The 25,161-nt window shown below is 39.5% G+C and overlaps 2 protein-coding genes and 1 pseudogene across 3 annotated transcripts; all 3 read left to right on the top strand.

Annotated features, from left to right (window-relative positions):
• The first annotated feature begins 3,743 nt into the window (after positions 1 to 3,743).
• Positions 3,744 to 6,826, top strand: LOC5517570 (ficolin-2). Its single transcript, XM_001637487.3, has 7 exons — positions 3,744 to 3,974; positions 4,177 to 4,279; positions 4,379 to 4,495; positions 4,795 to 4,883; positions 5,114 to 5,405; positions 5,749 to 6,006; positions 6,389 to 6,826. The coding sequence occupies exons 1-7, from the start codon at positions 3,744 to 3,746 to the stop codon at positions 6,391 to 6,393; spliced, it is 1,095 nt and encodes a 364-aa protein (XP_001637537.3). The 3' UTR covers positions 6,394 to 6,826.
• Positions 6,827 to 10,715: 3,889 nt separating this feature from the next.
• Positions 10,716 to 11,380, top strand: LOC125573810 (annotated as a pseudogene).
• A 606-nt stretch (positions 11,381 to 11,986) lies between these two features.
• On the top strand, positions 11,987 to 24,317 carry LOC5517571 (ficolin-2). 2 transcript variants are annotated; one of them, XM_032361990.2, is made up of 8 exons: positions 11,987 to 12,048; positions 18,744 to 18,997; positions 19,228 to 19,330; positions 19,430 to 19,546; positions 19,671 to 19,790; positions 21,366 to 21,457; positions 22,351 to 22,642; positions 23,372 to 24,317. In XM_032361990.2, the coding sequence occupies exons 2-8, from the start codon at positions 18,767 to 18,769 to the stop codon at positions 23,647 to 23,649; spliced, it is 1,233 nt and encodes a 410-aa protein (XP_032217881.2). In that variant the 5' UTR covers positions 11,987 to 12,048; positions 18,744 to 18,766; the 3' UTR covers positions 23,650 to 24,317. The 2 variants fall into 2 exon arrangements, with proteins under 2 accessions (XP_032217881.2, XP_048590580.1); XM_048734623.1 differs by lacking the exon at positions 11,987 to 12,048 and adding an exon at positions 14,303 to 14,460.
• The last annotated feature ends 844 nt before the right edge of the window (positions 24,318 to 25,161 follow it).

Raw genomic sequence — 25,161 nt, 5'->3', positions numbered from 1 at the left:
AAAAAGTATAGTACTAACTACTTGCTAAACGAGAAAGCAAGGTTAATAAAAGTTTTATTATATGGATTTTTTAAATTAACAATGACAACAACAACAAAAATCAACTTTCGCTTTCGTGTGAGTCTCTTTCACGGCGTGAATGGAATGGTTGGTGTGAAAACGCCTCGGTATTTAGAAAACAAACCTCTTAAGCGAAGCAAAGGGCAATCGTTTTGTGCTGCTTCATGCTAATTTCATTGACATATTGTCTTTACTGACAAGCTGTAGTGTCTTAAAAAGACTCTTTTGGATCTTTGCACCCTTTATGATCTTATTATTATTGGCGTTACAGGGGTCAAATAGTAAATTTAATATTTGATCGTATGGAAAGTTCCTGAATACGCTACATGAGGAGCTAGCCCAGCTAATACCAGTACCTCTACAGACAACTCCATTCATAAAGAGTGTTTGGTTCTCCATTACAAAACATGAAATTTGCTACTAATTCAAGTTCGAAAATAATTTCGGCTATTTGTGATGATAGTGGGATGTGGTGATTTCCCTTTCCCTAAGGGATATCCGCCGTTTTCGTATTACTTTTGAACTACCCTTTAATTGCTCATTGCAAAGTTGGTAGCTAAATAAACGTTTTTGGTATTTAAATAAACGTAATTGATTTTCCAACTAACGTTTGCTTTTTTGTTTGATTTTCTTAGCAACAACAACAGCTTTATTTCTGATCTCCGTACAATATATAAACAGTAGTGTTTTTTTAATATATATGCTGATATCTTAACTGGAGGGAACTACTCCCAAAAAAAACTTGAAAACTAGCAATGGTCCAATATGCGAAGAAATGTTGCATACAAATATTTAATATTTAGATTTAGGCATTACTTAAAAGCGGAGTTCCTACCAAATCTTTGCTTATTTTCACTTGATAATTTAAGAAATATTAAAAATTACTATAATTTCTTTTTTGACGAAGTAAACTATTTCACAGATCACGCGCCAATTTGTTATAACACCTTTTCTCCAACCTTGACATCTACATGACAGATAATGAGTTAGTTGTAATATGATGTTTAGGAGTCAGGGTACTTTTACTTTATTGACGTCATCAATGACATCACGTGACCATCTCATTGCACCCCACTTGAAACATACATCACACCTACAGAGTTTTGTTGACATACGATGTTTCTTTAATGAATTTTTGTTTGTTTTGGTGACGTCATCTTATGTTTGCTTCTAGTAACGTCATTGATAACGTCATAATCACGTGACTATTGGTGCACCCCCTTGACACCTTCATTACACATATCAAGATTGGTTGTTATATGATGTTTCGTTTTTTGCTTTAAGTGACGTCATCGATAATGTCACACAACACGTGATGAGTTCATGACACCGAGTTTGGTTGCCATATGATGTTTCCTTCGTGAAATAAAAATATTTGTTATTTTTATGACGTCAGCATATTTTTGCTTTTAGTGACGTCATCGATGACGTCACAAATCAAGTGACCCTCCCTTGACACATACATGACATCTGCCAAGTTTGGTTGTCATACGATGCTTTTTTAAGGGACAGACGGACGGACATCGTGTCACGAAAACGAGTTGATGGGTTACCAATCTTTACCATATTTTGTATACCACTTTTTTAGGTATGGGGCTCCGCTCACGCGGCGCTTCGCTTCGCGCCGCGTGGGAGCTCCACTATAATGTTGTCCTTTTAAAAGTCAAAATGTATTATGGGTGTTTGGACATATCTCTGAGGGTCGTTGCAAGGAAAACTTCAAGACGTATAAATCCTCCAAACATTTGTTAAATGGAATGAATTTAGGCATGGCATCATGGTTTATGAACAACTAAATTTTGATGACATCATTAGGTGATGGCGTCATGTGATGACGTCATAATAGAAAAATCTATAATCTTGGCTGTCGAAGTATCTGCAAAGATAAATGCAGCTGTAGGAGCAAAACCAAGGCTAATACATCCAGTTGAAGTAGGGATACGTGCATTTTTCAACACTATCAAGACATAAGATTTCATTTCGGAGTCAAATTATCATATTGCCCGAGGTTGTAGGACATCGTGTTGCAGGTAGCTGCTATGTCGATATGAAACTTGACCGGCTTAAAAGACGACCCTGTCGTTGAAAGTATTATGGTCGTGAAGTAGCGCTTCCCGGGCTTTTGGAGGAGCTGTCTGTATCTAGGTTGTGTGAATTTGTCTCGGGATAATTCGTCGTTCAGCTCTCCGTATGCATAGAGGCTGCTCGGCTGTCGGACCTTGACCTCCCGCCCTTGAATGGACTTGTGTTTTGCTTGGCACGACGTCCAAAACTTGAATCTATCGGTTAAAAGTGAGCCCCCTGTGGTGCCTGTATAGTGCGCTCGTAGTTTTTCCCATCCAAACCAATGGTTTTTTTTTTCTCCATCTGGTATTTGTTAGTCGATATTTTATCTCATGGCGGACAAAGCTTCATCGGGTAGGGAGGATCCCAATGCCGATATTTCTAGAAGGCTCTTGTAGCGTTCCAGGCGTTCTGTTCCGGGGTCTATTCCCATGTCCCGATTGTTCGCTTGTATGCAATAATCGTTGAATCGGAGCTCGAAGTTTTTGAAGTTTTCGCTAACATCTTTTCGCTAGCAGCTTTAGCTTCGGTCTCTTCGGGTTCGACATATCCTTCTGACGCCTAGTCGGGTGTGCAATACGCGCAGTGGGGTGAATAAACCTTTATTCTAAATCCAACATGGCGGACTCCGTCCGTACAGTGATGCGACTGCCGCTGACTAACAGACGCTGACCAACAATAGGAACTACGTAAATAGGTCTGAAGGAACCATGAGGTCTGGTCGGACTCCGTGGATGCAACATTCAAATTTGACAGCATAGCTTGGCTTGACGCTTTACCGACAGCATGCATCTGGGGACAAATAGCGTTGCATCCACGGATTCCTCTATCGTTTCTGTGTTGCCGAAATGTTTAAAAACTTAGCCTTTTCTAGTAGAAAGAGTATGTTTGGGAGGCTGAAACGCGCTGGGGACATGAAGACATTTATATCCTACCGCACTGTGGTGGGTGATTTTCGAGATTTTACTCGTACTTCAATTCTGGCCGCTTGATCTGATAGCATGTCTCCGAAGCCTGCCTGCCTGCCTTTACTTTTTTTTAGAGGCATCAAGTAACGCGGCCCAATCCTCAACTGCCCAAGCGTTAAAAATACCGCTTATTCTGAATAAATACACACCAAAAAACAATGAGAGTTTGCTGTGACCTTTATTCTAGGATATAAGACAATTATAGGACAATTACAGGAGGTGATCAATCGTGAAAATATTCGAGCTAGTACTGGGATTGACTGGAGACTGACTGAGAGGTTGGTAAGCCTGTGGCGTATGCAATGCCCTGATCCATTGAACCGTGTTCGCTCATCCAACCTAATATTACTCGTAAATGCGAGTTTATTTCCTCGGTGATCATCCGGCGTCTGGACTTCAACTTATCATCCCTCGGTGTGTGGTGACATTTAATCACCAAATTCCCCTCGTGCCATGCTATAACTTATAACAATCGGGTTATTATCTTTGCAAGAACTATACACAAACACAATTTCGGTACTAAACAAACAGACAGAACATATCACTGATGACCCGGCAAGTAGCTAGAAATTTTACCTGGGCTTTGTTTAGCCATTTAGTGGCAAATCTTATCATTTTCCTTTGTTAGGCACTGGGTGTAAGATTTTGGAGATGAAGGATAGAGTTGATGGGAAATATCTAAAGCGTCACAATGAATCCACCTTCACTGGACAAACAGAAGCGGGGTGCATTGTCAAGTGCTTGTTCTACAGTCCCAACCACTACTGTCAATCAGTCAATTATTTCCCCGCGACTCAAACCTGCCTGACCAGCACGTCGACTCATCATCAACACCCAGAAGACCTTGTGTATGACGCTGGAAGTGTGTACCTCGGGACCAAGGTATAACCTTTGTATACTAAAATTGTCTTGAAAGTAATCACTCGTTTTTGCTATGCCAAAACTTATTGTGTCATTGATTTACCAGAGAAGTGGTTCCATTGTTTTTTAATGGGATATCAGGTATAGTGGGCAAAAAAAAAATACAAAAGCCAGGAATTATGCTAATATTGCATTTTGCAGTAAACATTTTCTTTACTCTTAGAACGACTGCGTTGTTGGTTCATGCCCAAGTAACCGAATGTGCAAAGCTGACTTCGTGAATGAAGGATTTTCGTGCGTCTGTCCTATTGATACGCCGTCATGCGGTATTACGTTTTCCGTCTTATTCTTAACCTTCAATTCCAGAGTGCTGATATACTTTTATCCACTGTTTATTTTATCGATGTGTTTTTTATTTACTTCAGACAAGCCCTGCTTTTCTAGCCCGTGCAGTAATGCCAGTATTTGTAACAACACACAAGACGGTAAAAACTATACGTGCACTTGTTTGCCTGGATACACGGGAAGACACTGTGAAAGAGGTAAAGATCTGGAAAAGGATTCTCTCATGTTACTTCCCTTAAACCAGTTTATTTATTTTTTATTCCAGAAAGACCCGAGTCCTGAATTGTTATTCAACCTGAGAATTATTCGTTTTCTTTTATTTCTTTCCAGTATATGCAATGAATAATCGAAGAAACAATATATAATAAGCCTCATAAAAGTAGTGAAAGCTCGGCTGCTTTGTTATCAATAGCAAGAGCCGAGTCAAAAGTCTTCGTTTTAACTGACAAAGTTTTTATTTACGTCCTGCACTCACGTCAAATTGCCTTTTGTTTAGTTAATGAGAACTGTGCAACAATTCTTTCTCGTGGTTCGAACACAAGCGGTGTGTATACAGTGGATCCTGACGGCAAAGGTGCATTCCAGGTACGTTTAATAAGCAAGCCATTTGAAATAATCAATTACTTGTCACTTTTTTTTACGCCGTTTCCTGCTGCGCACATGAAAGGTGTGTCGTCGTGCAAAAGGGGACCAAGTAGTAAATACATCTAAAATGATCATGCATTATCCGACATAATTTCTTATGACTTTCTCATTACTTTTCTTGCTAAATAAACATATGTTCTTTTAATTGTATTCTGGTTCTTTTTCTGTAGGTCTTCTGCGACCAGGAAACTTCCGGCGGGGGCTGGACTGTGTTCCAGAGACGCGAAGATGGCTCAGTTGACTTCTATCGAAACTGGACCGAGTACAAGCACGGGTTTGGTGACCTTCAGGGAGAGTTTTGGCTAGGACTGGAAAAAATCTACAGGCTGACCAATGTGACCATTAACGAGCTGAGAGTGGACTTGGGGGACGCAGAGGGCAGTAAAACATACGCTCAGTACGGGTACTTTGCAACAGCAGCGGAGTCCGACAAATACCGTATTAGTGTGGCTTCGTACTTTGGTGAGTTTTGTTTTGACGCTGTCGCTGCGAGGCCTTCTCCATCCCCCCTTGCCCAAAACAAAGCCGCTAAGAAGTCACCAAAAACCCTTACTCTGATTTTTGTGTCATTTCGACTCTTACACGGAAACGAGGCTTTGATAAGAACATCTGTGCGAAAATTTCAGACTGCACCAAAGAAAACTGCACCAAAGACAATTAACATAAGAAAAACAACGGTATCCTTTAGAAATAGGGCAAAATGCTACAATTATACTGCTCAAAGCCTCGTTTTCCTGTCAGATTCAAAATGGAATCCTGGGAATGACCTATGTAATGTTTGGCTTGATGTCTATCCCCTTATCAGGTACTGCTGGAGATTCCTTCGTAGAGTGGCATAACAACGCGGCATTTTCAACCCAAGACAAAGACAATGACCAGAATGGAGATGAGAACTGCGCTGCTAAGTTTAAAGGAGCGTGGTGGTTCACTGATTGCTTTTCCTCACATCTTAACGGCAAATATCTCAACGACAGTACCTCGTATGGAGAAGGAATTATCTGGAGTGAATGGAAGGGTCATTATTTGTCTTTAAAGCGAACAGAGATGAAAATAAAGCCACGAGGTACAAAAACTATTACTCTCTAAAGCGTGCAGATATAAAAATCAAGCCACGAGGTAAAAACACTCATACTCTCTGAAAATAAAGCACTCTAAAGCGAATATGGCGTAGTTCAGACTAGAGTCCGACGAAGAAATCATTTTCGCCTGAAATGGATTCTCTAGTTCATTTTGCTTTCATATCCACGTAATAGTCTATTTAAAATCTATAATTTGTAATTTCATGAAATCCCAAATTTACAGAAGTAGAAAGAAAAACTTTTTCCCCTGCTTTAAGGTCCGTTCCTCGCCTTCGAATTTGAAAGGTGTAGAAAGGGGATGTTCCTATTTCTTTTATAAGACGGTTTCGCTTTTAAAGCTGTGTAATCTTCTTTTTTTTTTAACAGGATAACCTAAATAAGTCTTCAAACAATCCCCAACTACCAAAGGCAACCCAAAGACGACGGCTATCATCAGCGCGCTACCGCTTCATCCCGCGCAACAAACACTCTTTTCGCGATCGTCCTCAGCTTCGGCTTATGCTGGATCCCTTCTATATTGGTCGAATAGCGCTTACGAGTTAAGCCAGAAAGTTTTGTTTTGTTTCAGAAAGGGTTTATTATCATCTAAAGATTTGTTTTATTTCGTCGTTCTCTGGCGTGACAAGTGCAGTCATTTCTGTGTTGATTTTGACTCGAATTTGCCACCTAAAAATTCACGTGATCTCTTAGCCCTTATTGGTTGTCTCCGCTGTGCCCGGGGAAATGGACGGCAATGTTTTGTGATGACGCTATCCAAAAAGACAAAATATCATTTCTCACGATAGAAATGTCTTTAGACTACTAAAATATCATGTAGATGCAACCTGATGGTCAAGTCATCGGTAACGTCAAAAGAAGACATAAAGCCTTATGTTTATAAGAAGAAAAAAAAAATTAATATGAAAATGAAATAAATAAGGGAAGAAAGGAATACACAGTGAATCGTTGCTGCTATTTGGATCAATACCGCACTTTTGAAAACTCCTAAGGACGTAATGGCGATAAAACATGCAAAGGGATCAGGCTACTCTGCTCCACAAAATCCCAAAAAATAGTCACACACGCCTCGTATTCCAGTTGTTTTTCTCAGCTTCTATATTCAAATTATTGCATTTGTCGCAGAGCCCATTTCTCGTTTTTAGGCACAAAAACAAGTCAAATAAGCTTTTTTTCCCCCATTGACACCTCAATAGGCTCAACAGGCTTTTAGAAGTACCCACAACCCCAAAACATTATAAATGCAAAATAAACACGACGATCACATCCCTTAGACATCAGTCTAAGGGATGTATGGTCTTGCAAATATGCATCCAACCAAGGTGATAGCAACTATTCTTCAGCCAAATAATAGCTTTTGTTCTTTGACAAATATCAAATCGAACAAGGAAAAACAAAAGAATAAACAATCTCAACACAAGGGAAATAGATACCTTTATTCTGATCCTCCAGGTTCTTTTCCATGGCCTCAAAACACAATGTCCACTCCTTCAATGCTGCTGCCATTACAATACATATTATGAAGTATTGTGGGAGATCCGTGAAAAATATCGCAAGGGGAGGGCCGTCAACCCAAACAAATCTTTTACAATGGCACGGTAAACGATTTTGGAATCAAATTTTTTACAGAAAAGACAGCCTTTAGGAGAGCTGTGGTTATTAGATTAGATTTATTAGAAATTGCTTTCTCATCCAGACAAAGCCAAACAAGAAAAAATCCCCAATCCACCTTTGCTTCCAAACATCCATAAACACAGCATTTAAAATTATGGTCCAATAGACTTAATGATGTCCTAGGGCACTCTCCCAATATGCTAATAGCTGTAATTTTGATGAAAAATACAAGCAACCATCAACTTGTGCTCGCATTTAAACAGTGACGAGGGATAAGCGATGGGACCACAACGCCCTGTTGTAAAGCTTGGATAGCGGTGACTAGTTGCAGCGCACTTTGACGGGCTGAAAAAAAAATCAAAATAGGGGGGAGGTTTCTGTTTTCGGTCTGTTCTTGTTTCTTGTTTCTTGCTTGATACGCCTGAAAAAAAAAAAAAAAAAACAGAAAAAAAGCATTGAAAAAAAGTTTTGATTCTCCTGCAACTCCAAATGCTCTGCTCCAGAAAATTCATTACTAATATTTTATTCAAGCATATACCTACAATAAATTAAATGATATCGAGTGATGGCTTGATTCTAATGCCGTTTATAAATGTTGTAGCTTCATGGCTTTCGACCTAACTTGGACGGAAATCTTGTGAATTCGGGTAAAATACGGAGAATGTATGAACATTCTCACAAAAATTAGGCTTGGTAATGAGGTTCTAAATCTTGTGACACCCGCCTAATGCGTGGGTCGACAGCCGTATAGGTTGATTGTTTTTGGTTTTATGTTTACTCGCTCTACGACACGTACAACCCTGTATTTCTCTATGTAAGTATTACCATTTCTATAAAAAATAAATAAATAAATAACAACTCAAAAGTACAAAAAAGCACTGAGTATATAAATATGAAAATACAATGTGCATTGTGGTAATACCAACCAAACAAAAGACGAAAGACCGCGTGATACAATGCATCGATCGAAAGAGGAATTAATGCAACAGCTACATACAGAGTTAAAATTGTTTACTGGGGATTATAGGGAAATTCATTATGAGAATCACCAATAAAAATTATTGAGTAACTTAACTTAGTAAGAACTAAAAAGTTTTACACAGCTTACGTGGAGCAACTATTGCAATTGACGAAATGCTGGAGAATATGCAAGAATATGCAATCAACAAGGATAGTCTACCATTTTAGTTTTACAACTACGATGCGAGTTTTTGTTTCAAGAAACTATTTGGGTAGAAGATAAAGGTTTTATGGCCAAGAAGCAATGGGAAGCGCGATTGTGTGTTTTTAAACATACGAAAAAGTTCGTGTGATGAACAAGACGTATCAAGGGGTGAGGGGAAGCCATACAATGGATAGACAAACACCAATATTTCTTCGAGGAAAGCACTATTCACTTTAGAGGTAGATGCAAATAGTTTAGAGTTCAAGCTATACCCGCCATTTGGTAAGGGATTGCCAAACAGAGATCTCAGCCCCAGACAAGTGCCTAAAAAAGTATGCTGTATCTTGATGTTTTTGAATAAGTTGAAGGTATGCAGTGGAGGGCAGAGTGCATGGCGCGATTGTGAGAAAAGAGAACGACAGTCTGTGCGAGAAGGTAGAGATTGATAATGAAAAAAGACTTGTAACACTGGAATGTCACCCAGTGCTTCTTGAAGGGGAACAATGTGGGAGCTGTAAAAAACTAAAATGAAACGGGGATGACCATCTCGTATAAGCCTTTGGCTTTTTATGGTCTTAAACTGACAAGAAAGTTTCTCACTTGCGTAAATTGTGGTTTGGGCGCTTGGATAGAGGTTCCATACTGAATTTATTTTCCTCATACACTTCCATACATGCCAACAATTCGGTTTTCACCTGGAGACTCCGGGTTTTTAGGTAAATCTCCGGTTGAAAAAGTGACATCCGGTTTTCTCCGTTTTTATAAATTTTCCGGTTTTTTATTTGTAACAAACAATATTTAGTTACAAAAGGGTAACAAGAGTTCATTTTCAATAGCCAATACATATACTAATGTATTTACATCAAAATATGGATAATGTATTACTTAATACTTTATAAAGAGATTGTGTTTAAATATTACATCTGATATTGTTCAATTGCAAATTTTATCTCTGTGTAAATAAAGAATAATTTACATTGTTGGCGTTTTTGTTGTGTTGGCAGATCTCTCTAAAAATTGGAATTAAAACTTCGTTTAGTAACAAATTGCATCTGAAGTCAAAATCTTCGGTTTTCTTAACTTTAAATGTTGGCATGTATGTACTTCCAATTCACAACAGAGACAAAACAGGCTATTGTAAGATAAAAAATAACTGGCACGTGAAAAACATGCCACGTACCACAGGGCTCCCGAAAACAGTAGGCGAAGCTAACCCAACAGCAAAAATTATTGTTCTGTCGTTTAATGTTTATAAATTGTCCATGGGACCCTTCGAATTCGTACGCCCCAGCCACTTTGTAAAGAAAGTACACGTAACTTTTCAGCACGAACTATATTCCAGGGGCAGGGGATATCCACGTTGACTTAAATGGCTCTCGTCAATGCCGCCCCTAGCTGTGCCTTGTTTTGACTCGTCCTGGTTTGGAGATTATACCCTTTTGACAAAACGATTAGCTCTGACTTAATGTAGAGCCGCGAAAGCACTGCGTCACCAAACTTCCCTACCAGTGCACAAAGAGCGTTGTGTGAGTTTGCTTTTTGGTGGGATGTGTCAGAGAGGACAGTGTCGAATGGGATTTTAGCCTCTCTCTTTGTTTCTTTGATCTTTCTAGCCATGACCATTTGGCGGTGGGCCATTGCCTTTTTCACCCGCCGTTTTTGTCGGAAGTCTTTGACGAATTGGTTAGCTCCCATATGTATCTCTGCACAATGTCGGTGAGCATCTTCGTTTTGATTTCCTCCTGAAACAAACATACCAATGAAATATCAGTAATAATTATATCGACCTTTCTTTTTTGGACCGGCGGTTAGAATCCCTTAAATCCTCTAGGAATAATAAGCCATATCAGAAGCAAAAGTCAAGCTTACTTAAGGAGCTGGAAAGGTTTTTAGCCTCTTTGACGCCATCTAAAAACGTCGGCGTCCCCCCGAGATATCAATCGGTTTCTGGTCTGGAAGGATAAAGGGGGACGCACGAAGATTCATAAGCCAACGTGTACAAAGTTTGGTTCGGCGGGTTCGGCACGGTGGCAATCCCGCGTCACACCGGTCAGTGAAGGATTATCTTACATCTATCCGAGAAGAGCAGGCGATGGCTTACGTAAGTCCGAAGCAGGACACGCCCATTTTCTTTGATAAGCTAGCCAAGCTTTGCCGCTGCCTTCGGAATTTGTTTTTTGTCGAAAAAGCCACCCCTATCCAACGATATATTCACGCTAGGGATTTGGCGTTTTTCTGTTTGGATTTCTTTGCCGGCGATCGAGCTTCGGACCTAGGGAGGGTCTTAACCAAGATGGGGAAACTATCTGGTCCGTCGTACGTCGTCGTATGCCGTCGTACGTCGGCATACGTACGGTAAGACGTTACGGGGCGGAGGGGATACTAACGTTTTTCCGATTAAGAAGTGCCTAGACCCCGTAGCCTGCCCGGTAGCGAACCTTCGTCTATATATCAAGCTATGTGATATAATGAAAATTAACCTGAGGGAAGGTTACCTATTTAGGGCAACCGATGGTGCAACCAAAGTTTCAGACAACCCCTTTGTAGGTTCTACTATCGCGAAAAGGCTTAAACTGGGGTAAAGCGGACATCATCGAAGGGGAGACGATGCACGGTTTTAGAAGCGGTTGCTCCATCACTCTCTCACTTTGTGGGGTGTCTACGGAAGATGTGGCAAGACACGTCGGCTGGAAGTCTACTTCTACACCGGAATATTATTCGCAGACGGGGAAGGTTATGAACGCCGAGCGGGTGGCAGATGCACTAGCTGAAAGTACTGTCCCAAACGCTACAGGGGAGACTCCGGCTCTTTCTTTGACAGCCGATTTTACCACCCACAATAGGTTGGGTAATTTATCTCTCGCTTTTCCTTAGCTGAATGTATGCCGGGAATCCGTTTTTCCTGAGTTTTGGGAGGAAGATAATAAAGCCATCGAATATTCCCGGTGTCATTTATTGTAATAGTTTAGTCTCGTTACGCATGGGGTAAGAGGACAGGGTTACTGCCTCGGCAAATTCGATTCCCATAACTTAACTCACGCGGAGTCGGTAAGCGGTATATTCTTGAGTGAAAATGATTCACTATTTTCAGTAAAGGATATGTCGCGAAACACGACCGTGCGTGAGTGAGTTTACACCAAACTCCCTAGAGACATTCCGGGGTATGGTTTGTAGGTATTTGGCGAGTATGGGCCTATTTAAGAAATTTATCTCAAAGTCTCGAGGCTTTTAGACGTATCCTCGAAGCTCGGTAAGTCATGCAGCAATTTCGACCCGCCCACCTCCCCTTCGGCGACGTATAACCTTTACGACACCTTTGGGGCTTTCAGCCGCTTACTGCCTCGGCAAATTCGATTCCCATAACTTAACTCACGCGGAGTCATTAAGCGGCATATTCTTGAGTGAAAATGATTCACTATTTCTCGTCTAAAAACCCACGCGATCGTTGTTTTCAACTATCAAAACATTTGAACAGTACTGAGTAACCATAGCCTGTTGAGTGTTCGTGACTAGCCCGAACGCTCTCCAAACCTAACTTCGTATTTAGGTTCTATATAGAATAGGAAGAGAGTGAAACAACGCTCGATTCCATTGTTCGAAAACCTGCCTAGTTACGGCCAATGTTGTGATGTTGGTATGAGACATGATTGATGAGTGACAATATTTAAAATAGAAATAAAACATGGACAAGTTACTTTATTTCGATACTATAATTTGTGTCTTTGATTATTTTTGGCCAATGACCTTTTAAATTTTCTGATTCAGACCTGTATTTTCAATTTTTTCAGGGTTTTCGGCGCGGGTACCCTGTGGTTTTTGGAATGCAGAAATATTGTTCCAATGCCGAGGAAGGAATGAACTGTCGTTGGCTTATGGCACAGATTGGCGTCCTTGTACACCTCGAATGCGATACCCGTCGAGCACACAACTTACACTCTTTTCCTTGCTTTTCTTGCCGATAAATTTCCTTAACGATAAATGACTTTCCTGTTCCTGCTTGTCCAAATATACACACGGTATGTAAACTGCTTGCCAATTTCGAGCATTTTAGTTGTTCGCTCGTGAATATTGAACTCAATTTACAAAGAAAAGCATCCGAAATACGACTAAGGAATCACAGAGTAAAACTTTTTCTTGTCTTTGCCACCTTATCATTCGCTCACGTGGCGCACGAATCGCAGGCTTTTTCGCAGTTTTCGCGATAAAATCTAAATTGAGAGCTGTTGCATAGAGCGAAATGTATGGAGCTAAGGGGAGTACAGTGCGTATTGTCTACGTTTGCGGTCCGGGGGGGGGACAGGAGAGTAAAACACCGGTCCACGGTATGGGGCTACGCTGTCTATGCAAATTACATTCCAAGGACGCCATTTGACCAGCTGCTATGTCCCGATCATCGACGGAAAGCTAAAATTTACGTTCAAAAAATTATTTCTCGCAGGTTTTTAGGCCGATTGCTTAAAAACTCGATTCGTAGATATTTCATTCCTCTCCTATCCTGTACCGGTGTCAGTGTTTTCGTACTGCTTAAAATCCGGTAGAAAATCGCGCTGAAGCTGAGGTAGTCAGAATAAAGTTGCCAGCCTTGTCTCATCATACTTAGTATCGACTCAAAATCCGAGTCAAACTTTTATCGCTCTAAAATCGTAAAATTGAGGCCTCTGGGAAGAAAAAACACCACAGACGGATCCATTTACATCCTAACTAAGTTTATTTCATGAATTAGAGCATGAAGATATAACTCATAGATTATTTGCGTGAATTCGTATGTCCTAAGAAATCCTTCACTGACGCGGGTCATATATTTTCGCCTTCCTTTATAGTTCCCCTTTCGTCATTAGACATTGTCTTGCCAAGATTCTGGTATCTTTTATTTCCCCTTTCGTCATTAGACATTGTCTTGCCAAGATTCTGGTATCTTTTTTGGGAGTTTGTGACCGCAATTTGTAAAGGTAAAGGTTTCAATGTGCCATTGATTTCCGAATTATGAGCAACAGTTCGTCGCTGAAAAGATTTTATACCTGCTCGACAAGGTTTGGATGAAATTTAGTGCTCAAATAGTCCATTCTCTATCAGTAGAGTCCTCCATTTCTTCTCCTACCATTTGTTGAATGTTTGTAGGTTTAACGGGATTATTTGTCGAGCGAATTGCGAAAGGGAAGCGAGTTGCGAAATGAAACAGGCACAGGGTTCCCATATATGCAAAATAAAAACAACACACAAAAAGTCAAATTATTGTAGGTTTTACTGTACTTGTCAGGGTTTTATTAAATAATTCAACATTCACAGATAGTGCAAAAGTGTATTAATTTGTTTTTATTCTACCAAGGAGACGAATTGTAAAATTATCTTAAGGTGTGCGGGCAGGCGGGCGACCACACAGGGTACCAAAAAAACTAAGTCGCATAGTTATATTCTCTATACCTATGGAGCTCCGCGCGCGACCGGCTCCGCTATTAATCCGTAGACTGTGAACTTAAATCGAAAAGGGCGAGGCACCGGGCAGCATTAATTATAAACCCCCACATAGCCGTAACACCTTCGTCTTTAGGTTGCGGAGTTATTGGCATCTAAAGCCTCATTTCGCTTAAGACTACAATGCAGAAAGAAGATATGAATTATGTTCTTGTCAGTATTCTACTGTGCTGTGCTTGTTTTGCAAAGGGTAAGTGCCGGTCGGATAAACTACGGTACATAAAGCTATTATATTTTTTCTAATCATTGCAAAGCGTTTATAGAATTTGCCTGTTCACCCGGCTGTAAAAACAACAGTTGTAATGTGAACCAGATTAAAATCTTTAACATTTTCATTTTACATTACAGAAATGATAAACTTTAAACAGAACTTGTTTTTATATCAATTATTTTATTGGTAAAATAAATAGTCAAAAGAAGTATATCCGAGTTTATTTTCACGTTCCCCGGCCCTTAAAATAGTCAGACACATAGTTTTCCGGCATCTATAGGGAATCGTTGCTATTTGGATCAACACCGCACTTTTGAAAACTCCACTTTACGGCTTTGATAAACTAATTTCTAGGGCTGTAGAGCTGAGTATGAGTGGGTCAGATTTCTTGAGGCTCATAACACGTTTCTAGGTCCACAGAAATAAGCAAATCACGTTTTTGCCACCCATTTAATAACCGTTTCAGAACAGCTTTTGTGTCAATTAATGAATCTAATCATGATTAGGCGTTACAGGGGTCAAAGTGTAAATTTAATATTTTATTTCTTATATGGAAAGTTCCTGCATAGACAACGATGATAATTGCATTGTTCATACTACCTCTTCCATACTCAAGGGACTAGCCCAGCTAATACTAGTACCTCGGCGGATCAACTCTAAGTGGCTCCATTAATCGAGGGACTTCGGTTTTTCATCTCCAAACATGAAATCTGCTACTCACTCAAGTTCGAAAGTAGTTACGGCTATTTAAAATGCATTGTCTGAATGTCATCAATGGAAAACCGGAGATGTTGACGACAGACAGCGGGATGTGGAAATTTTCAATTCCCTACGGGGTATCCGCCATTCTCGTATACCTCTTGAATTCCCTTTAAACTACATATTGCGGAATCGGTAGCTAAGTGAACGTTTATAACATATCTGCTTTATTCGATGATTGATTTTCCAACCAACTTTTGCATTTTTGTTTGTTATATTTTCTGAATACCAACAAAAATTGTAATTCTGACCCCGTAACAGATCAGAGAAAGCTTTAATGCCCGCATTGTGTATTACAAACAGATTGAGTGAATTTGTGCTTGTGAAGTATTTAAATAACCTTAGGCATTAGCAGCTGGTATATGTGACCATTTTACCTGTAATTCAGTATCGTCGTGATGGGTAATTAATAAACGAATTATGATGATGATGATGATGAAGATGATTATCATTAATTTGTATACACTTTAATATATATCTACGCTGATTTACTAAATGCAGGCTAGCAAATGAAATAACTGAAAAAGATAAGCTAGCAACGGGCCTATATGCCATTTAGACGACAAAGGCAACTAGAGCCTTACTTAATAGATGAAGTAAACCTAAAGTGTACTTGAGTCAACAATAAAGCGACAAAGCTGAATGAACCTTGCACTTGGCACACGAGGCCACGTGAGTGAGAATAAACAAGGACAAAATAACCGAGAAGAAACAATATCTGTCTAATAAAGTTGTGAATAAGAAGAATAAATGCTAAACTAAATAAATATGAGAAGCTGAGGGGTAAACTTAAGTCGTTTACTTGCTTTTTCTGTAAATATGTCCTTCCAAAATATAAAACAATCTAAGCTTGAAAAAAACGTGTCGCCTTTTCTCTATAAGCCAGTTCAGATAAGATAAGACGCGGGGAGACTGGGTCGAATCGATCGAATCAGACCAAATGAACGATTTTGAAGAAGAGTTTGTATGGCGGTCTCGGAGAAAAATCCTTCCTAGAAAGCCAAGATATGGGAAACCAACCACATTCATGTGTTGCACACATTGTTTTGCCTTTCGATCTCGTTTTGCTATGAATCAGTCTACGGAACAGATGCTCATTTGCATAAGCCACTGTCCGGCGTCCTCGATTCCATGCGACGCCATTTTCTGCCATTTGTCATGACAACAGCACACGCTTTGACGAAGGCGATGTTTTGCGATATCTTATTACATTTATAACATTAGATAGTATGCTCGCCTGTTATACTTTTTAAACAAACAAAATATGACAATTAAGGGTCAACTTATCTGATGTTAGCAAATCAACTTCCTAAGAAGTCTTTAAGGAACCAGATTTTAGCGACATTTTAAAGAGAATGAATCACATGAGAAAAGTTCTAACTCACTAAATTTCACATTTTTTGGTACATCCAGTCATAAGCAAAGTTAAAAGCCGAGACTCACAGCATAGCTAAAACTGCTATTTTACTTAATCTGAAAGAACTTTGAGCACATATTTCCACCTGGTTTTAAAATTATTAAACGATTACGATCTTGCATGGTTTTACCTTCTCCAAGCCACAAAACACACATGTAATTATATTCTAAATATCTCGAAAAGGCGTAGAAATCGCTGGAAAGTTTGTATTGGACGTTTGATAAGAATTCCTTCAGGAATTTGATTTCCGTTGCACCCTTTATTAAGAGCAATAAGTCCTTAAATAGTAAAGACATGGAACAACAGCCAAAAATTATGTTTGCTTCTAAAAACATTTTTGGTACACCTAGTCATAGACTGAAAATCATGTACCATATATGAATCTCCAACTAATGAACTCTCGGTGTGTGGAAGATGGCCTTCAGATTTTAACGCTTTAAAAAAAAGGAGGATAAATTCAAAAGTGTGTCATTCCCTTGGTCCCGACTATTTTTGTTCTAGCCGTAGAAGCGTGCGTAAATAGCAAAAGAATGAAATAAACCTGTGACCGTGCATTCCACCATAGCAACTGCGTTAATAATAAACTTCCCTCTTTTTTCCAAAACTAAATAAAATTTTGTTGTTGTGCGTGAACATTACTCCTCAGGATGAAGAACAATTTAGAAAATGAAAACGAATCAAACGCTCAAAATAATTTTATTCACGTCCAAGAGATTTTATGCTAATGAGTCGAGCATGATTTTTATTGTAAATTTCCTCTTTTCAATAAATAGTGGTGGTGAGACACCGAAAGAGAGGGTATAAAAGCATCGAAAGGTACCTCTTAAGCTTCTTTGAAGCTAGAAACATCACTTTTGGTACTCCGCCTGAAGAAGGAAAATGCCATTTATATGATAGTGTAGGCTGTTTCTTTTGTGAAAGTTGTTTTAATCTACTTTGATTAAACCACTGCATGTTGCAGTGCTCCAAAAAGGTTAGTGGAAAAAAGTTAAGACCCATTTTTAGCTATGGTTGCAAATCAGACAGCCTTTGTTTCAACCGTATGCTAGATCAAAGGTAAACCCACGTGAGCCAACTAAGAGGTCATCAATGACAATTAATTTTATACTTTTATAATTTTAAATAGAAGCTTTAAACGGCCTGAAAGGCGTAATGCGCCATTTAAATTATTGTGTGTTGTTGTGAACAATAATACGATACATTTTAGTGAAGGAAAGAACCAAATACGTCCGATCTTCAAGATTTTTAAGAAATGATCATGTTAATGTGAATGATTTACGAAGTTTGGCGATCAGCTTAGAAACTTTGAGTAAAACAGCCTTTTAACTCAAACCCCCAAATACACTGTTCGGTCGCATCCTCAGAAGCTCTCTTCCACCATATCAATATTTTTAGTGCTTTTACTGAAAAAAACTCGAAAGAATTCGTCCAGAAAAATTGCTCACGCTAAATTTTGAAATGTTTCAAAGTTATTGTGCTCAAGTACAGGCTTGGGTTTATTATCATTGAGCTAGGTCAAAAGCTTGATAAGTTAGTTATCTCATCCCTGTAAAACGATGAAATGGCGAAATGGCGTCGCATGGAATCGAGGACGCCGGACAGTGGCTTTTTCAAATGAGCATCTGTTCCGTAGACTGAATATCGCCAGATAAAAGTTTTCACGGATAGATTTACTTTTAACTGGCTTACTGCGAATGTGCTCGGCCACAGGGAGATCGGTAGAGCACAAGGAACCCGGTAGGCGAATCCTGTGCACACCGTCACATATTTTTTCCCGATTGTATTGAAAACTTGGAGATGGAGGTCTTTGAGCAAGAAGGTATTTAAGGTCGGGTTTTTCCGGAAAATATCGAGGACGGAAATACTTTGGGGGAACCGCATGGAAAGTGTTATTAGCAAGGGGATGATTTTTTTCTAAAACTGTACATTACTGGCAAACTCCTCTTTGTAATAGACTGTCTCATCAATTTGACTGAATAATATTGCTGAATAAGCGTTTTTAACTGTTTTTTTTTTTAACAATGAATTCATTGCCACCGACAGGTCAGTGCTTGCGCTCATTTTCTTAATCATTTTCCTTTGTAAGGCACTGGCTGTAAGATTTTGGAGATGAAGGATAGAGTTGATGGGAAATATCTAAAGCATCACAATGAATCCACCTTCACTGGACAAACAGAAGCGGGGTGCATTGTCAAGTGCTTGTTCTACAGTCCCAACCACTACTGTCAATCAGTCAATTATTTCCCCGCGACTCAAACCTGCCTGACCAGCACGTCGACTCATCATCAACACCCAGAAGACCTTGTGTATGACGCAGGAAGTGTGTACCTCGGGACCAAGGTATAACCTTAGTATACTAAAATTGGCCTAGCCTAAACGTAGTCACTTGTTTTTGCTATACCAAACCTTATTTTATCATTGATTTACCAGAGAAGTGCTTCCATTGTTTTTTCTAATGGGATATCTACTGCAATTAATATGCAATCATACAGTGGGCAAAAAAAAAAAATACAAAAGCCAGGAATTATGCTAATATTGCATATTGAAGTCAACATTTTCTTTACTCTTAGAACGACTGCGTTGTTGGTTCATGCCCAAGTAACCGAATGTGCAAAGCTGACTTTGTGAATGAAGGATTTTCGTGCGTCTGTCCTATCGATACGTCATCATGTGGTATTAAGTTTTCTGTCTTATTCTTAACCTTCAATCGCAGAATGCTGATATGCTTTTATCCACTGTTTATTTCATCGATGTGTTTTTTATTTACTTCAGACAAGCCCTGCTTCTCTAGCCCGTGCAGTAATGGCAGTATTTGTAACAACACACAAGACGGTAAAAACTATACGTGCACTTGTTTGCCTGGATATACGGGAAGAAACTGTGAAAGAGGTATAGACCTGGGAAAAATTATCTCATGTTACTTCCCTCAAACGAGTTTATTTATTTTTATTCCAGATAGACCCGGGTCCTGTATTTTATTGAAGCTAAGAATTCTTCTTTTATTTCTTTCCAGACCTTTATCCATGTGATTCAAGCCCCTGCAGTAATGGAAGTATTTGTAACAACACACACGAAGGTATCAACTACACATGCGCCTGCTCGCCTGGATATACGGGAAGACACTGTGAAACAGGTATAAGCAAAAAACAGTTGTTAAAGAAGCCTTGCTTTAATTATGTGTTGACAAGAGATATATGTTATTTACCAGCTGGGAGGTCCGCATCGAGAAATACCGGGACCGACGGCTTGAAAATACTGACCTCGGCCTTGGGCAGAGGTCAGTATTTTCAAGCCCTCGGTCACGGTATTTCACGGTACGGACCGACCCTTAGCTGGGAAATAACATTTTTTTTCCTCAATAGAATTTTCAACGTTGTTTACCTTACGGGCTTACGGTTGCACGAGGCGAGGTTTCGCTTCTGAGTTTCGTCGATGTTCGTGAAGATTTTGTTCGCTCATGATCATTCAATAAACTCCATTTTGTATTTTCACACAACGCTTTAAATCCTCCAGATATACAGAACCTCCAAAGAAGACATTCTCTGAGTTTTGACCAACAATTTTGTAAAACAATTTAGTCCAGATTGATACGTCGTTCTCAACTCGAATTGATCGTAGAAATGTCTTCTTTCGCTGTAAATCCTCCACAGACGATAAGATATATTCTCTAAAAGAACTTCTCTTGAATGTGGATACGTTAAGCTGGTTATGCAGGTAAATTCCTAGAGTGATTTGACGTTTTTTTTGTACGAAGAGACGATTTGCTGCCTTTTTTATCCCAAATAAACTTTCAGCAAACTTGAAATTGTCGCGCGCGTTGCAAAATCATTATGGCGGGAAATTGTCATAACACAGGGAGTTTGAAGCCGATTTTCAATGATTCTAGATAAAATGACAATAAAATGCCGTTTTAGTGTTTAAGATCTATAACCTCGGGACTAAAAATCCAGTTTCCGATGGGCATTTTACAAATCAACTCACTATTTCGAGCTTTGGAGGTGAGCGGGCCGGTATCGCGGGGTCCGTATCGTATGATACCGGCCCTCAAGAGAGCCAATCAGAGCGCGCGATTTGATGGATACCGGACCCCGAAAAAAATGTTTGTTATTTCGCAGAAATTTCGAAGCCATGTGACTCAAATCCCTGCAGTAACAACAGTGTTTGTAACAACAAGCAGGACGGTAAAAACTACACATGTACATGTCGGCCTAGGTATATTGGGACATACTGTGAAACAGGTATTTGCAATAAATAATTGAAGAAAATATTGAATTAGCCTTATAGCAGTGACAGCTGAACTGCCATGTTATCAATACAAGAGCCGAGTCAAAGGACTTTGTGTAAACTGACAAAGTTTTTATTTACGTCCTGCTTTTGGTTAAGTTAATGAAAACTGTGCAACAATTCTCAGAATCCGAAATTCCCTTCTTCATATGGGAATAGCGCGTGTCAATCAAACCAAGCAATCAAAACCAGACAAACCGCCCCCAAAGCTTGTGTCTGCCTACGCGCTATTCCCAAACGAAGAAAGGAATTTTCGATACGCCGAGGTCGCGCAACAACGAATTTGGCTGTAACAAAATACTTGCAGTACTTCCCAACATTACCAGCAGTTTAGAGCAAATGTGCTCGACAGAAATATTGGCGGTGATATAAAAGATTTATTCAGCATAAATTTCCAAAAATAAAAGTTTTCTATTTGTTTTAGTTCCACCTAGACACTGTGCTGAAGTTTTTTCAAAGAGGAGTGCTACTAGTGGTGTGTATACAATAGACCCCGACAATCAGGGGGCATTCCAGGTATGGGCTACACTACCACGACTGAACCTAGAACTTGTGGCGTGTAGTTTGACCAACACTTTTGGCTTAACTATCATTACGTGGCTGAGCCCAGAACTTGTGTCTTTTAGTTTAACTTTCATTGTATGGCTGAACCTAGAACTTGTGTTTTGTACAATTTGCACGGAATTTCTTTTTGTGCTCACGAAAAATCTTAGGCATGAATGGCTTTTAACGTCTAACTTTCTCTTAAAAACGTAAAAAAATGAGTTGTTTTATTGACAATGATATTTTCCTTTCCGATTTCGAATTCACTATTTTATGTTTCAGTGCAAGACAGTTGAGGTTCTAGTTCAAGTATTTCCCACTCTTGATTTCGACTTCAGTGTCTCCGTACCAACAAAAAGACATTTCGCCTGGTTTTTCGCTAGCTTATGTTTCCATGGTAACACATGGTAACTTGTTCGACATAACATGAGACACAAAATGAATTATTTTGTATACAAACCTTTTGGCGCACAACCCATATCAAAATATCTAAAACGCAAAACCATGAATACCTACGACCAAGGATCCAAACTAAATCTACGAGATAAAGGAAGCGGATTTCTGAATCTTGCCGATGCGCAGTGATTTATCAGAAGACGAAACCTACTACTGGGACATTGGGTAATGAATTTAAAAGTTTATTAGGACGTCTTTTTCGTTCCTTATCCGTTTTAGTTTAGATTTCTTGGTACCTAGCGCCGCTTACACTAATCGGTGTGACGGAAAAGGACGAAGGTTTTAGGAGAGATGTTTTATCTTTTAAGACATTACTACCTTTATATCAAAAATACAAATTCATCTAATTTACCGTGCTATTGACAGACTATCGTTTTCAGAGAGATCCAATACATTCTCTTATGTTATAGGTCTTCTGCGACCAGGAAACTTCTGGCGGTGGCTGGACTGTGTTCCAAAAACGCCAAGATGGCTCAGTTGACTTCTATCGAAACTGGACCGAGTACAAACACGGGTTTGGTGACCTCCAGGGGGAGTTTTGGCTAGGACTGGAAAAAATTCACAGGCTGACCAGTGTAATCAGTAACGAGCTTAGAGTGGACATGGAAGCTGAAGCGGGCGAGACTGCGTATGCTCAGTACAATATATTTTCAATCGCAAGCGAGTCCAAAGAGTACGAACTACATGTGTATGGATACAGCGGTAAGTCGTATATGTGACAGGCCGCTATTTTATGCTCCTTGGAATAGTACTAAGCCAAACACAAAATATGTCTTCATGGCTAATTATGACTGTAAACACGACAATCCTTCTAGAACATTTGTTTTAATCCTCCTAGGATACACCAAAGGGTAAAGTTAACAGTTTGCACACTTTTGGAGTGCATTTCAAAAGTAGTCCCACTCATACATGTTGTTGCTCATAATACCATGATTCTTCTTATATGTGCTGCGGGATATCATTTTTTTTTTATCTTGTCTTTGATTATGTCGATGACTTGTTATGGCCCGATGGCTGCGTATCAGCTAGTATTTATTTATAGTTAAATAAGAGCAAACTTTGTCGAAGGCTGAAATATTTACTATCAAAACTTTGTTGTTTGATTCCGTTGATGACTCGTAACAAGTGTTTTTTATGTATAGTTAAATGAGCAAACATTGTCGACGGTTGAAATAAAACTCTTTAAGCGGCATTTGCACCAGTTTACTTCCGGGTGATTGGCAGGCCGACGGAAACCTTAACCGGCAAAAGACAAAAGAGAATTCGAGCTCTGTCGCCCCAGCCTCCCTCTCCGTCATATCTATTGCTCCCTGGGATTTATATTGTCCGCACGGTAGCGGCTATCGCAGTAACCCTAGTAATCCGTAAATAATTCTGCCGTTTGCCCCACAAGTTCCGCCTTGGTTTTGACATCTCACGACTTTTCTTCAGGAACAGCGGGCGACTCTCTCGTAGCCTGGCATAACCAGCTCCCATTCTCAACCATGGACAAGGACAACGATAGGCGGACAGACGAGAACTGTGCCGTTATGTTCAAAGGGGCATGGTGGTACGATGACTGTCATTCTGCAAACCTTAACGGTGAATATCTGAACGGAGCGCATGAGCAATACGCAGAAGGGATAGTCTGGTATAACTGGAAAGGGCATGGGTACTCTCTTAAGCGCACGGAGATGAAGATGAGGCCGCTTGGATACAGAGCGCCATGACAGCCGTGGGACCAGAACGAGGAACCACTGTATTAGTGGCAAAATTTAGCAAACTATTAGATTAACGCAGAAGATCTTTACGCAGATTTGGCCTTTGCATTGTTTTATTTATTAACACATAGAACAATCACAAGTATGGCCACATTACCTAAAGACGATTTGTAGCGTTTTGCTCAAACAACATCTTTTTTGATTTGTTTCCTTTAATTTTAGAACCATAATTCTATAATTCTATCCAGAATTTTGACAACCAACATATGAGTAGTGATCTTTCAAATAAGAACCAAAGACTTCTATAATTTATCTTTCAAATAAGAACCAATTTTCCCACCTGATTAAGTTGATTAGCTTCTAATAAAAAAGATGCGCTTAATCTCAGCCTGTAGGCCTATAAACTCGAGGTCCTCACACTAATTCAAAAAACGTTGTCAGTGCAAAAGGCAAATGGCGGTTGACAAATGGCAATTCTACTACCGAAGGGACCTATGGTTTCGAAAATATTTGTTCCAAATTCAGAAACATATAAACAAAACATACGACTATCCATTTAATGTAATTAATATATGGTTCTGACATCGCTTGAGTTTATTTATCACCTTTATTTTTACAAATGATTACTACCCACAAACACCTTCGCTGCCATTTGGCAATTGCCATTCGCCGTTCACGCTGACAACCTTTATTTAAATAGGTGTATACGCGGATGTTTACTGTATGGCTAAGTTCAAACATTGTATTATCCATGAGTCGTATTCAATGGAAATGCATGTTTCATCTTTATTTGCATGCATTTGCATTGAATACGGCTCATGGATAATACGGCGTTTGAAGTTAGCCATACAGTAAACATCCGCGTATATACCTATTTCAATAAAGGTTGTCAGCGCGAACGGTGAATGGCACATCTTAATCGAAATAGTACCATAAATAAACTTTTTAATGTCAGATGACATCACATATTGGACAAGCAGGCAGACCGTGTCTTGGCTTAACGTCAAGCAACTTTGTGAAAGATCAATCAAATTTAGGAGCTACAAACGTTTGCACGATAACGTTAACCACGAAAAGCATAAAACCCTAACGATTATCTAAAACAGGGTATGGCATGACTGCGATCTTGACAAATGAAAATAGTGTAACTGTAAAAATAAAAAAGCCTAGTAGATAAGAACGATCATGATAAAGGGAAAGATGATGGAAGTAGTATAAGAGGTATTAAACTAGCCCCGAATTCGAAGGGGAATAAATTATCTATCTTTTAAAAGGAAAAAAAGAGGGTTGAACTTCGGGGGGATACACTATCCCCAGATATCATTGCCTTGTGTTTCTGAAGCAGCTGTGTCTTTGTTCTGAGCTCCGACACAAAATAGTGCGCGCTTTTAACAAAGACCTGTGGATAAATAAGCTCAAATAAGCTCCCTTATCTGAGCCTCAGAGTTACACTTATCTAAAAATTGTACGTAACATTACAAAAAGCTTTTAAGATAATTGCAATGATAGAATGGGTAACTT

The sequence above is a fragment of the Nematostella vectensis genome, chromosome 11, assembly GCF_932526225.1.
Source record: "Nematostella vectensis chromosome 11, jaNemVect1.1, whole genome shotgun sequence".
NCBI lineage: Eukaryota > Metazoa > Cnidaria > Anthozoa > Actiniaria > Edwardsiidae > Nematostella > Nematostella vectensis.
Note: the sequence above shows the minus strand (reverse complement) of the source record. Positions and strands in the feature narration are given on the sequence as shown.